We start from the raw sequence: 12,733 nt of genomic DNA on the forward strand, positions 1-12,733 counted from the left end.
CTGTTGGTTTAGGGCTCAGGAGCACTTAAGTCAGTTTAGGATTTAGGAGTACTTCTGTTTCCAGTCCTGGTCCCTGTGTCATCTGGTATCTGGTAAGTCCTGCCGGCCACTCGAACCCAAGGGCTCAACCCTTGGGGGGCAGTGGCTAAGTGCAGGTGAAGCTGTACGGACCAGTCCAGTGTGCTTCAGTCCAGTGTGTTCCGGTCCGGTGTGCTCCAGTCCAGTGTGTTCCGGTCCAGTGTTCCAGTCCTGTGTCCCCCAGTCCAGGGGATTCCAGTCCGTGTGTTCCGGCTCACTGGGCGATACCTGCAGTCCCTGCCGGTGTGCTTGCCCAGCGTACTTGGTTTAGGGCTCGGGAGCACTTAGATCAATTTAGGATTTAGGAGTACTTCTGTTTCCAGTCCTGGTCCCTGTGTCATCCGGTATCTGGTAAGTCCTGCCGGCCACTCAAACCCAAGGGCTCAACCCTTGGGGGGCAGTGGCTAAGTGCAGGTGAAGCTGTACAGACCAGTCCAGTGCGCTCCAGTCCAGTGTGTTCCGGTCCGGTGTGTGTTCCAGTCCGGTGTGCTCCAGTCTAGTGTGTTCCGTTCCGGTGTTCCAGTCCTGTGTCCCCCAGTCCGGGGGATTCCAGTCCGTGTGTTCCGGCTTGCTGGGCGGTGCCTGCAGTCCCTGCCGGTGCCTGTGTGTTTGCCCAGCGTCGGTTGGTGGGTTTTGCCTGCTGCTGTCGCTCCTCATCAGCAGCCCAAGGGCTCATGTTTGCTCCAGAGCCCGGCCCCGCGGGCTCTGAACCTGAGAACCTGACACCCTGGAGGAAAGGAGAAGCGGGGGTGATATGATACAGATGTTCAAATATTTGAAAGGTATTAATCCACAAACAAACCTTTTCCAGAGATGGGAACGTGGTAGAACTAGAGGACATGAATTAAAAAATGCATGGGATAAACACAAAGGAATCCTGTTTAGAAGGAATGGCTCCAAAGAAGCTTAGTGGACATTAGGTGGCAACACCGGTAATTGGGAAGCAAAGCCAGTGCTGGGCAGACTTCTACCATCTGTGTCCTGATCATGGCTGAATAGGCTTGGATGAGTTGGAGTAGACCTTTTCAGGGGCTTTGATGACAACTTCAGAAATTTTAGAACAAGGACAGTGTTGGTTAGATGTCTATGGTCTATGCCCTTAAAATGGAAAGGGCAAATCAAGATCAAGTACACATATGAAGTATCACATTGAATCTTATGTAATGAGTTTATCTTGTTTGGCAGACTAGATGGACCCTTCAGCAGAGTGAGTACATTTATAGGTTAGTAGAAGAAGTTTGAACAAGATGCGAAAACGGATAGGGAGCCAGTGAAGGGTCTTGAGGAGAGGGGTAGTATGAGTAAAGCGACCCTGGCGGAAGATGAGACGGGCAGCAGAGTTTTGAACCGACTGGAGAGGGGAGAGGTGACTAAGTGGGAGGCCAGCAAGAAGCAGATTGCAGTAGTCTAAACGAGAGGTGACAAGGGTGTGGATGAGGGTTTTGGTAGAGTGCTCGGAAAGAAAGGGGCGGATTTTACAGACGTTGTAAAGAAAGAAACGACAGGTCTTGGCAATCTGCTGGATATGAGCAGAGAAGGAGAGAGAAGAGTCAAAGATGACCCCAAGGTTTCGAGCTGAGGAGACAGGGAGAATGAGAGAGCCATCAACAGAAATAGAAAATGGGGGGAGCGGGGAGGTGGGTTTGGGGGGGGAAATGAGAAGCTCGGTTTTGGTCATATTTAATTTCAGGTGGCGTTGAGACATCCAGACAGCAATGTCAGACAAGCACGCTGAAACTTTGGTTTGGATGCAAGGTGAGATATCAGGGGTAGAAAGGTAGATTTGGGAGTCATCAGCATAGAGATGGTAGGAAAAGCCATGGGATGAGATTAATGAACCAAGGGAAGAAGTGTAGATAGAAAAGAGGAGGGGACCAAGAACAGAACCCTGAGGTACGCCGACAGGCAGAGGGATAGAAGTAGAAGAGGATCTACCAGAGTGAACACTAAAGGTGCGGAGGGAGAGGTAGTAAGAGAACCAGGAAAGGACAGAGCCCTGGAATCCAAGTGAGGACAGGGTATCAAGAAGTATGCTGTGATCGACATTGTCAAAAGCAGCGGAAAGATCAAGAAGAATGAGGATGGAATATTAACCTCTGGATTTAGCCAGTAATAGGTCATTGGAGACTTTAGTAAGCACAGTTTCGGTTGAGTGGAGAGGGCGAAAACCAGATTGTAGTGGGTCAAGAATAGCATGTGAGGAGAGAAAATCAAGGCAGCGGCGGTGAACAGCACGCTCAAGTAATTTGGAGAGAAAAGGAAGGAGGGAGATGGGTCGGTAATTAGAGGGACAAGTAGGGTCGAGTGAAGGCTTCTTAAGGAGAGGTGTGACCACAGCATGTTTAAAGGCAGCAGGGACAGTCGCAGTGGAAAGTGAGAGGTTGAGAATGTGACAGATAAAAGGAATAAGAGCAGGAGAGATGGCATTAAGAAGGTGGGTGGGAATGGGATCAGAGGAACAGGTGGTACATTTTGAGGAAGAAAGGAGAAGTGTAGTTTCCTCAATAGTAACTTCAGGAAAGGAGGAAAGGGAATGAGGGGAAGGAGAGAGAGGGGAACGGACTAGTGGAGGGAAAGGTGGTGAGGTAGAGAAAGCAAGGTTTATCTTTTGAACCTTGTTGTGAAAGAATTCAGCAAGGGTCTGAGGAGATAATGAAGGGGGAGTTGGGGGAGGGGGCACCTTGAGGAGAGAGTTCAATGTGGTGAAGAGAAGTCGAGGATTAGAGCCAAGAGAGTTGGTCAGTTGGATATAATAGTCCTGTTTGGCACGTAAAAGAGCAGATTGGAAGGAGGTCAGCATGAACTTAAAGTGTAAGAAATCAGCAAGGGCCCGAGATTTCTGCCAGAGGCGTTTGGCGGAGCGGGTACAGGAACGTAGGTAGCGGATATTAGAAGTCAGCCAAGGTTGGGGTTTTGTACGCCCTACAGGGCGGGTCATCAAAGGTGCAAGAGTGTCTAAGGCAGAGGATAGAGTATTGTTGTAAGAAGAAACAGCCTCGTTGACAGACGTGGATGGTGCCACAGTAGAGAGGAGGTTTGAAACATGGGAGGATAGAGATGAAGGGTCAATATCGTGAAGATTCCTAGATAAATTAGATAAGATAGGACGGGACTGCATATAGTGCAACACCAGAGAAAGAGAAGCAGTGATGCATGTCCTCCATACACTGCAAAATAAAGAAAACAGATATAACTTTCAGAAACCGATACATTCCAATCTCTACATTACAAATTAACAAATATAAAACAAAATTGAAAATAAGGTCATACCTTTTTGACTTTCAGAGGCCAAAACCTCCTTTCTCAGAGTGTGGATTGAAATGCATGATCTGAACTGTAATGACTTGCTTATGTCTAGCAGCACTATAGAAATGATAAATAGTAGTAGTAGTTCTATCCTGACCTGAGGAAGGTGGTTTTGGCCTCTGAAAGTGCTAGCTGAAGAATGTATTTAGTACAATGAAAAGATAATCACCTTATTTTCTGCTTTATTTGAATTTATTAACCTTTAAAGTGGACTAACGTTGCTACCGAACTACTTCACTCTACATTAAAATAAAATAAAAATTCTACCTTTGTTGTCTGGCCATTTAATTTTTCTAACCCTGTAGGTCCCAGTCTCTGGTTACTGCTTTCTTGTCTTCTCTTTGCTCTCTTTCCAGGGTCTCCCATTTATTTTTCATCACTTCCTCCACTACATTCATCTCCAACACTGACTTTTCCTTTTTTAACTTTTTTCTACTTTCATGCCTCTCTATCCATTCAAATTTCATTCACTATCCAGTATTCAATCTCCCTTTATTCACTGCATCTATCTACAACATTCCACATTTTTCACTCTACCCAGGTCCTCTTATTCCTCAGTCTCTCCTCTCCCCTGTCCAGTATTACCCTCTCTCTTTTTCCTCATCTCTCTCTCACTTCACCCCATCCAACATTACCTCATCTCTCTCTTACTTACTTCATCCAGTGTCATTATAGGGGGAAGAGAGGGAGAGAGAAATGGGACAATGCTGGATCAGGATGAAGGAAAAGAGTCCCTCTCTCCCATCCATCATCACCCCATCTCTGTGACTCCCTTCTCCCCATCCAGTTTCATCCCATCTTTCTCTGTGCTTCTTCTCCCCATTCAGCATTACCCATCTCTCTCTTTGTGTGTGTATGTGCATGTGTGTATGTCGCTCTCTCTCTCTCTCTTCTCCTCCATCCAGCATTACCTCCTCTTCTTCTGTCTCATTTCTCCCCATTCAACATTATTCTGGCTCATTCACCCCATCCAGCATTACCCCCATCTCTCACCGTTTCCCTTCTCCCCCATCCAGCATTACCCCGTCTTTCTGTGTATGTGTCTTCTTCCCATCCAGCACTACCCCGACTCTGTCTCTTCTCCCTATCCAGCATTACCCCATCTCTGTGTGTGTTTGTGTCTCTTCTCCTACATCCAGCATTTTCCTCTTCTCCCTGTCTCACTTCTCCCCATTCAGCATTATACTCTCTCTCTCTCTGACATCACCCCATCCAACATTACCCCCATTTCTCTCACTGACTCTCTCGCTGTCCTTTCTTCCCCATTAAGCATTAACCCATCTCTCTCTCATCTCTTTTCCTTCATCCTGATCCAGCATTGTCCCATTTCTCTCTCCCTCTCATCCCATCCATCACCTCTCCTTTCTCTCTCTTCCCCCACCCTCTCGCTCACCCTATTGCTGTTTTCCGAGTCATATCATTTCTATAAGCAGAGGCACGCAGGACCATTTTCTGTGTGTGCCACCACTAAATCAACTGCTCCCGCACCTCTGATATACACTTCCTGCAGCAGAGGGGCAGGAGCAGCTGAGCTTGCAGCGGCACAAGCAGAAAAATGATCCAGTGCCTCTCTGCTGGTAAAAATTACATTGGTATACCACCCAATCCAAGAAAACAGCAACAGGGTGAGTGGGGGGGGGGGGGGGGGAGGTTGCTGGAGGAAAAGAGATAGAGAGGCACACCACTGACCTGGGAAGACAGCAGGAGAGAGGGGCAGGAAACAATAGAGATTACATTACATTACGTCTTATAGCCCGTTACAACTGACAAGTTCTGAGTGGATAACAACAAGAGAAGGAGCATACTCCCAGAAGTTAAACAATCACAAAGATCAAACAAAATATTTATAAATTATGAATTATGTGACATACTTTCCAAAAAGAAAAGTTTTAAGTAATTTCCAAAACTCAAAGAGATATTCTGTATGTTGTAAGAAAGATGGAAGAGAGTTCCAACTGGATGCTGCCTTGTAGGTCAGAGAGGATTTTGGGTGCCAAGCATTTACTTTGCAAACAGAAGGAAAATCTAGCAAAAAGAGATTTCGGAATATCTCCATGGAAAGCCCTAAAGGTCAATACCAAAACTTTAAAATGCAATCTAGCTTCCTCTATATGGATTTCATATACCTGCTTTGAGGTTTAGGGAGGCTAAGCCTCCCCAAGACTTTTATAATGGGACGCCTATTAAAATACAATGAAGTGTATGGATAACTGGCTTGAGTGTTTTAATATCTTATGGTTATTGTATAGTAGAATTATGGTAATTATTTTTAGTATGTTATGTTTAAGAGAGAGTCTACAAGGGAAACAATAGAAGACCAAAAAAGGAGGAGTAGAGGGTGATACACGGCTTACAAGACGGGAGAATTTGTATCTAAAGTCTTTTTTAGGCACCAAGACTTTAGATGTAAATTCTCCCATCTTGTGAGTCACAGGTGAGAGAGAAAGAGAGAGACAGTCAGAAAGACAGGAGTACAGAGGGAAGCCACTGACGTTTCTTCCAGTGGCCTGTACTGGTGCATTTAAGGACCACATTTACAAAAAAATGTATTTTCCATTCAACAAAGAATAGGAAAACATCCTTAGTAAATCAGACCCTAGAATAGCTTTCCTTGGAGGAGATCTCACTGACCCCCCCCCCCCCCCCCCCCCCCCACACACTGTTCTTCAACTCAGAGGGAGACAAAGAGGGGATGAAAAGTCTTCAGTTGCTGGTTCCTAAATTCAAATACACATACAGCCCTTGCTATACCAGCACTAGGACTCTTACAGTTCAGACCATGTATTTCAATCCACACTTCAATCACTCTTAGCTCCAGAAATACTCTTTAACGCTAACTTGCTAAACCTCCAATATTAAACTGAATTCAAAATGCTAATCATAACAAACCATGAATATATCAAATGGCCATTAGGGGATCAGACATGCTTAACTTTTTGCTGTATAAAGAAACCAATAAAACAAGATTACAAGAAATGTTGATGCTACTGATTAGTAAACCTTACCATTTTTTTCATTCTCTTGACACTGAGCTCCTTCAAGAACTATACTGGAAATATTCTGGAATGGCGAATTGTTGTCAGAGTTGCAAGCCAACTGAGAAATAAAATTTGAATAGGTAAAATGAGCATCACAACATAACAGAAAAAGATGCATGCTCAAATCTTGATTTCAGTACTTACAAAAATTAAGTGGATAACTATATATATGGATCTCTCTGAAAATCCATTTTTCTTTCATTTAAAAACAAAAACACAATAGTGTAGTACAGACCCTTCCAATCTGCCCAGTTAACAGTATACACAGTTAAGGACATATCGCAGTTCATAACAACTTGTAAGATAACACTCCTAAACAAATCCCTCTTTACTCACAATACTTCCATTATTCTTATTCTGGATACCTTGTAAACCTCTTCCAGTCTTACAGTACTGAACATTTTCTAGCCTAGAAAAATGAAATAGCCACCAATTGATCAATTATGGTAATCATTTTATAAAGCATTTTCCACATGGAAAACATGTCATACACATGAAAAACAGCTCTTATAAAGTTGTGCAGACATATGTACCCACAAGCACATACCACTAAGAACACATGCACTTTTAATATAATCTGGGCACAGGATATATCCAAGGGTGGAATCTGTGCAGAATTAGGAGAAAGGTATGTGTATACTTTACAAAATATGTACATACCCGAACAGATATGTTCACCTGGACAGCCCCATTTCAACTCAAACATCTAGATGGAAGGGAACCAGATACAGTGGTGTAAAAAAAAAAAAAAAACCCAGAACACAAGAATGGCACAGACTATAGAGGTGTCAGTTCTAAGTCCATTAATCATGCAAAGAGAGAAATGATCCTCAAGTATCAAGAAACAAAGTCCAAGATCAAGAAAATGTGACAGAAGAGTACATAAATATTTCTCATCATTTTGGGTGCCCCAAAGCTGATTAAGATGAATTTTCAAGCACACTTGGATAAGCTGCCTATATATGTTACATCTTGCCGTCATTTACTATGTTAGACGTTATGTTATAAAATGCCAGAAACAGCCAGAAAACATCTCACTGGTACAATGCAAGTGTTACAGTGAGCATCAGCAAATCATACTTCATATACCATGGCTTAGAAATAAGGTTTGTTACTGTCTTGGAATGTGCAACACCAACCCATTTGGAGGCATTGCTCCCAGATATATTGTACCAGCCTCAGAATAGGTGTAAATTTGTATAAGACCATTTGTTCTCTTCTGTAAATTGTTCTGGGGCCTATGGTGAAATTTATTCGTACTTGTTAATTTCCTTTTCTAGAGAAGTCCAGACAAACAGGTTGAATCATCAGCAGATGGAGGTAACGGAACTGTCACTGGAAAGTTTTATCACCATTTTAAGGGTTGGTATAGCCTAGAAATATCCAGTATACTACTACCAAAGCACAAATCACTTCACCTTCTCATATTGACTCCATTGAAAACCACTGCAATTTATCAACCAATGTAACATTACCTACTGAAGTTATCATGAGCTATTTACAAACTCAGGAAAAGTCCAAGGGAAATCCTGTACGCTATAGTCTTCCAGGGAGGGTCCTGGACTGGTCTAGGACTCAAGAAAAGAAAATTCACATTTCACCTTCCTGTTCATCTCTGCTAAACCAGTCCAAACAAATGGAATGTCTCAAAGCAATACCCTACTGGACGAGAGAACTGCTCTTCTGAAGGCAGAATCCCCTCTTGCAAGAACATCAATCTTATAGTGCTTCACAAAGGAGTGAAGGGATGACCATGTGGAAACCTTGCAAATGTGTTCAGGCAAAACCATCCATAGGAGATTGAATATCCCCATGTCTAGTGGCCCTTCAGGCCCCACTTCCCCACCAGTACTACTTTCCATGAATTATATATGCCTCATCAATAGCAGCCTTGACCCAGTGTTTCAGGGATGGTGAAAGACTCTTGTGGCTTCCAAGACTTCTAAAGACTCTTGCAGAAAAGATGGGCCAATAAACAGAACAACCAACAGGTCAGGGTAAGAAAATCCCCACATGTAGTCCCAAATCAGATGCAAAAGAGTAGGGGTGGACCAAGAAATCTCTCCAGCCGATGGTATGTTGGAGTAACTTTATTCAGCACCAAGTGTGTGTAAGACCCGACAGGGGGCTGTGTTTTGACAGATCTACCGTCTTCTTCAGGAGTCATACACTACATAAATACATAAAAATTAAAATTAAACAATTGAAAGCAAAAGCTTTATAATTTATATATAAAAGACAATGGAAGTAATATAAGTAATAACATTAATAAAAATGAACAAAAACAATAATACAATGGTATAATGAACAAGTAACAAAAATGGATATAAAAGTTAACAAGAGAACATGAAAGGATGAAACTGTAAAAAATTGTATCTGACATATGTAATAGGCAATTGCAAGACTGACCTTGAGATGAAAAACACAGAATGTAGGTGTGGAATGAAAGAAGAATGTCTGGTAACACTGTCTAAACGAAAATAAAAAAAAAACAACAATAAAGAAAACAAAAACGAAAGAACATTGGAACACATTATTTTATTTATTACATTTGAATCCCACATTTTCCCTCCTATTTGCAGGCTCAATGTGGCTTACATAGTACCGTATCGGCGTTCGCCAATTCCGGTATGAACAAATGCAAGGTGATATTGGGGGATCTTAGGGAGGAAGAGTTAAGTTATGTCCATTATGAGCTTTGGTTTCGTTGTGTTGCAGGTATTCAGGCTTTTATGTTGGGTCGGTAGGGTATGCCTTTTTGAACAGTTTTGTTTTTAGTGATTTCTGGAAATTTAGGTGGTCATATGCTGTGCAGTGCGTTCCATAGTTGTGCGCTTAAATAGGAAAAGCTGGATGCATAACTTGATTTCTATTTGAGTCCTTTGCAACATGGGTAGTGGAGATTCAGGTATATTCGTGCTGATCCTGTTGCGTTTCCGGTTGGCAGGTCTATCAAGTATCCCGGAGCTTCGCCGTAAATAATTTTATGAACCAGGGTGCAGATTTTGAAAACAATTGGGAGCCAGTGTAGTTTTTCTCGGAGGGGTTTGGCGCTTTCACACCGTGTTTTTCCAAATATAAGCCCGGCTGCTGTGTTTTGGGCGGTTTGAAGTTTCTTTATGATTTGTTCTTTGCATCCCGCATAAATTCCATTGCAGTAGTCTGCATGGCTTAGTACCATTGATTGTATCAAGTTACGAAATATTTCCCTCGGGAAGAATGGTTTCACGTGTTTGAGTTTTCACATTGAGTGAAACATTTTCTTTATTGTAGATTTCGCTTGGTTCTCTAGTGAGAGGTTCCAGTTGATTGTAACGCCGAGAATTTTCAGACTGTCTGAGATAGGAAGGATGTAACCTGGGGTGTTTATGTTTGTGGGTTTATATGTATTGTATTGGGATGAGATGATGAGACAGTGTGTTTTTTCTGTGTTGAGTTTTAGTTGGACTGCATTTGCCCATGAGTCCATGATGTTCAAGTTCAGCTTGATTTCGTTGGCGATTTCTGCCAGATCGTGTTTGTAAGGGATGTATATTGTGATGTCGTCCGCATAGATGAATGGGTTAAGGCCTTGGTTGGACAGGGACTTGGCTAGTGGGGTCATCATAAGGTTAAAAAGGATCGGTGATAATGGTGATCCTTGAGGTACTCCGCAGTTTGCTTTCCACGGTGATGATATGTTTGAGCTTGATTTCACTTTTATCCCGTATACCCTTGTTCATTTGTCCTACCAATTTGTTGATTCAGATACAACAGATTGTATTCTCTTGCTACTATGTAAGCCGCATTGAGCCTGCGATGAGCAGGAAAGCGCGGGATACAAATTTAATAAATAAATAAATTGATATGTTCTAGTGGTTAGGAGACCCTTGATCCAATTAAGTGTGTTTCCACCAATCCCGAAGTAATCTAGAAGTCTTAGTAGTATTTTATGGTTGATCATGTTGAATGCACTAGACATGTCGAATTGGAGGAGAACTATGCTTTTACCTGTTGCTATTTCCTGCTTGAATTTAGTTAGGAGAGTAATTAGTACTGTTTCAGTGCTATGTAGGGGGCAAAATCCTGATTGTGATTCATGTAGTATTGTGAATTTGTTTATATAATCATTAAGTTGTTTGGTTATCATGCTTTCCATTAATTTGACTACCAGTGGGCTAGATGCTAATGGGCGTTAGTTGGTGATGTCATTTGTTTTTTTTCTTGGTGTCTTTTGGTATTGGAGTGAGTAGGATGTTGCCTTTTTCCTTAGGGAAGAGACCTTGTTGAAGCATGTAGTTTAAGTGGGATGTGAGGTCTACTATGAAGCGGTGGGGGGTGGATTTTATTAGGTAGCTGGAGCAGGTGTCCAATTGACAGTGAGTGTTGGAGCACTTGTTAACCGACTGGGTAACTGTATCGGCGGTGAGGAGAGCGAAGTTTGACCAGGTTCGGTCCACTGAGTATTCACCAGGGGTTGGGTCCAAACCATTGATGAAGTTTTCGGTATCTGTGTTGCCCTGAGGTAGAGTTTTGTGTAGGTTTGCAATTTTTTCGTTGAAGTATTTAGCAAGATTGTCTGCAGACGCGATGCCAGTATTGGCTGTGGTGACCGGAGTTATAAGGAGAGACTTGCTGACCTGAACATGTATACCCTGGAAGAAAGGAGAAACAGGGGAGATACGATACCGACGTTCAAATATTTGAAAGGTATTAATCCGCAAACGAACCTGTTCCAGATATGGGAAGGCGGTAGAACTAGAGGACATGAAATGAGGTTGAATGGGGGCAGACAAGAAAAATGTCAGGAAGTATTTTTTCACGGAGAGAGTGGTGCATACTTGGAATGCCCTTCCGCGGGAGGTGGAGGAGATGAAAACGGTAACGGAATTCAAACATGCGGCGTGGAACATAAAGGAATCCTGTTCAGAAGGAAGGGATCCTCAGAAGCTTAGCAGAGATTGGGTGGCAGCATTGGTGGTTGGGAGGCGGGGCTAGTACTGGGCAGACTTCAATGGTCTGTGCCCTGAAAATGGTAGATACAAATCAAGGTCAGGTACACATATAAAGTAGTGCATATGAGTTTATCTTGTTGGGCAGCCTGGATGGACCATACAGGTCTTTTTCTGCTGTCACCTACTATGTTACTATATCAATGTATACAGTGAAAAACGTGAGGCTGAAATATGGAAATTTGAAATATGGAAATATAAAAGATGTACATAAAATATATATAACTCTAGTAAAAAAGCCCCGTTTCTGATGCAAATGAAACGGGGGCTAGCAAGGTTTTCTTCAGAGTGTGCATGTGGGAGTGTCCCTGCCCTCTGCCCTCTCTCCCTCCCCCTCCCCCCTCCGAGTCCAGTCCTTCAGTGTTAAGTTTCCTGCTGTGCTGTGTTTGTGTTACAGAGAGAGTGAGGGCATCTCTCTCCTCCCCCCTCTGAGTCCTTCACTGTTACAGAGAGAGGGATTTCGTGCTGTGCTGTTTTCCTTCACTCATGGGGAAACCGGATATCTCTGGCGCTTCACACTTCCGGCTGGAGGCTTCATAGAACGTTGGGGTTGCCTTTTATATATATAGATATGTACATATATGAATATAAATAAAAATAGAAATAGAATTGCAAATGAGGTGCAGGCTAGAAAAGAAAAAAAAATTATCAATATTATGTAGTTGGATTGGAAGTTGTCACATGAAACCAAGAAACGTTGAAAATAAAAATGTAGCAATACACAATTTCTGAAAGAAAAAAAGGGGTGGAATGGGACTGAGGATATAAAACTAATGGTCTGTTTTAGGTAGATCAAAAGGAGAAAAATGGAGTGGTGCATATAAAGAAAGAAAATGTGAAGATCACTAGACAGCGCCAGTGAGGCAAAGAACAAGGTACAGTGCCACAGAGGTAGAAACTGCCAGTCGTGATTAATAGACCCACAGACAAGAACTCGGATGAAAGTAAGGGTAATGAAAGAGGAATAAGGCAATCATACATTTGCAGAAAAACAAAAATATGGAAACACTGGGACTTAAAAACCTAATAGTAATAGCTGGAAGAAACAAATGAGTAGATAATACAATGTAACAAAAAATATGTCAAAAAAATGAAACAATTAGGGATGCTGGTGTGCTAAAGACTGAAGGGAATACAGAAGCAGCGGGGGACAAACAAATTACACAATATTGATCATTTTTTTCTTTTTCGGATACAATTTTTATACCGTTTCGTCCTTCCATGTTCTCTTGTTAACTTTTATATGCCATTTTTGTTACCTGTTTCATTATATCATTGTATATTGTTTTTGTTCATTTTTATTAATGTTGTTACTTATAA

The 12,733-nt window shown here is 42.3% G+C and overlaps 1 protein-coding gene across 1 annotated transcript in view; it reads right to left on the bottom strand.

Moving 5' to 3' along the window:
* The window catches only part of RBM44 (RNA binding motif protein 44), a 356,864-nt gene that overhangs the window by 146,615 nt on the left and 197,516 nt on the right, over positions 1-12,733 (bottom strand). The window contains exon 5 of the mRNA XM_030209835.1: positions 6,390-6,480. Coding sequence (XP_030065695.1) covers positions 6,390-6,480 — 91 coding nt within the window. The remainder of the gene's footprint in view (positions 1-6,389; positions 6,481-12,733) is intronic.

Source organism: Microcaecilia unicolor, chromosome 7 (genome assembly GCF_901765095.1).
Source record: "Microcaecilia unicolor chromosome 7, aMicUni1.1, whole genome shotgun sequence".
Lineage (NCBI taxonomy): Eukaryota > Metazoa > Chordata > Amphibia > Gymnophiona > Siphonopidae > Microcaecilia > Microcaecilia unicolor.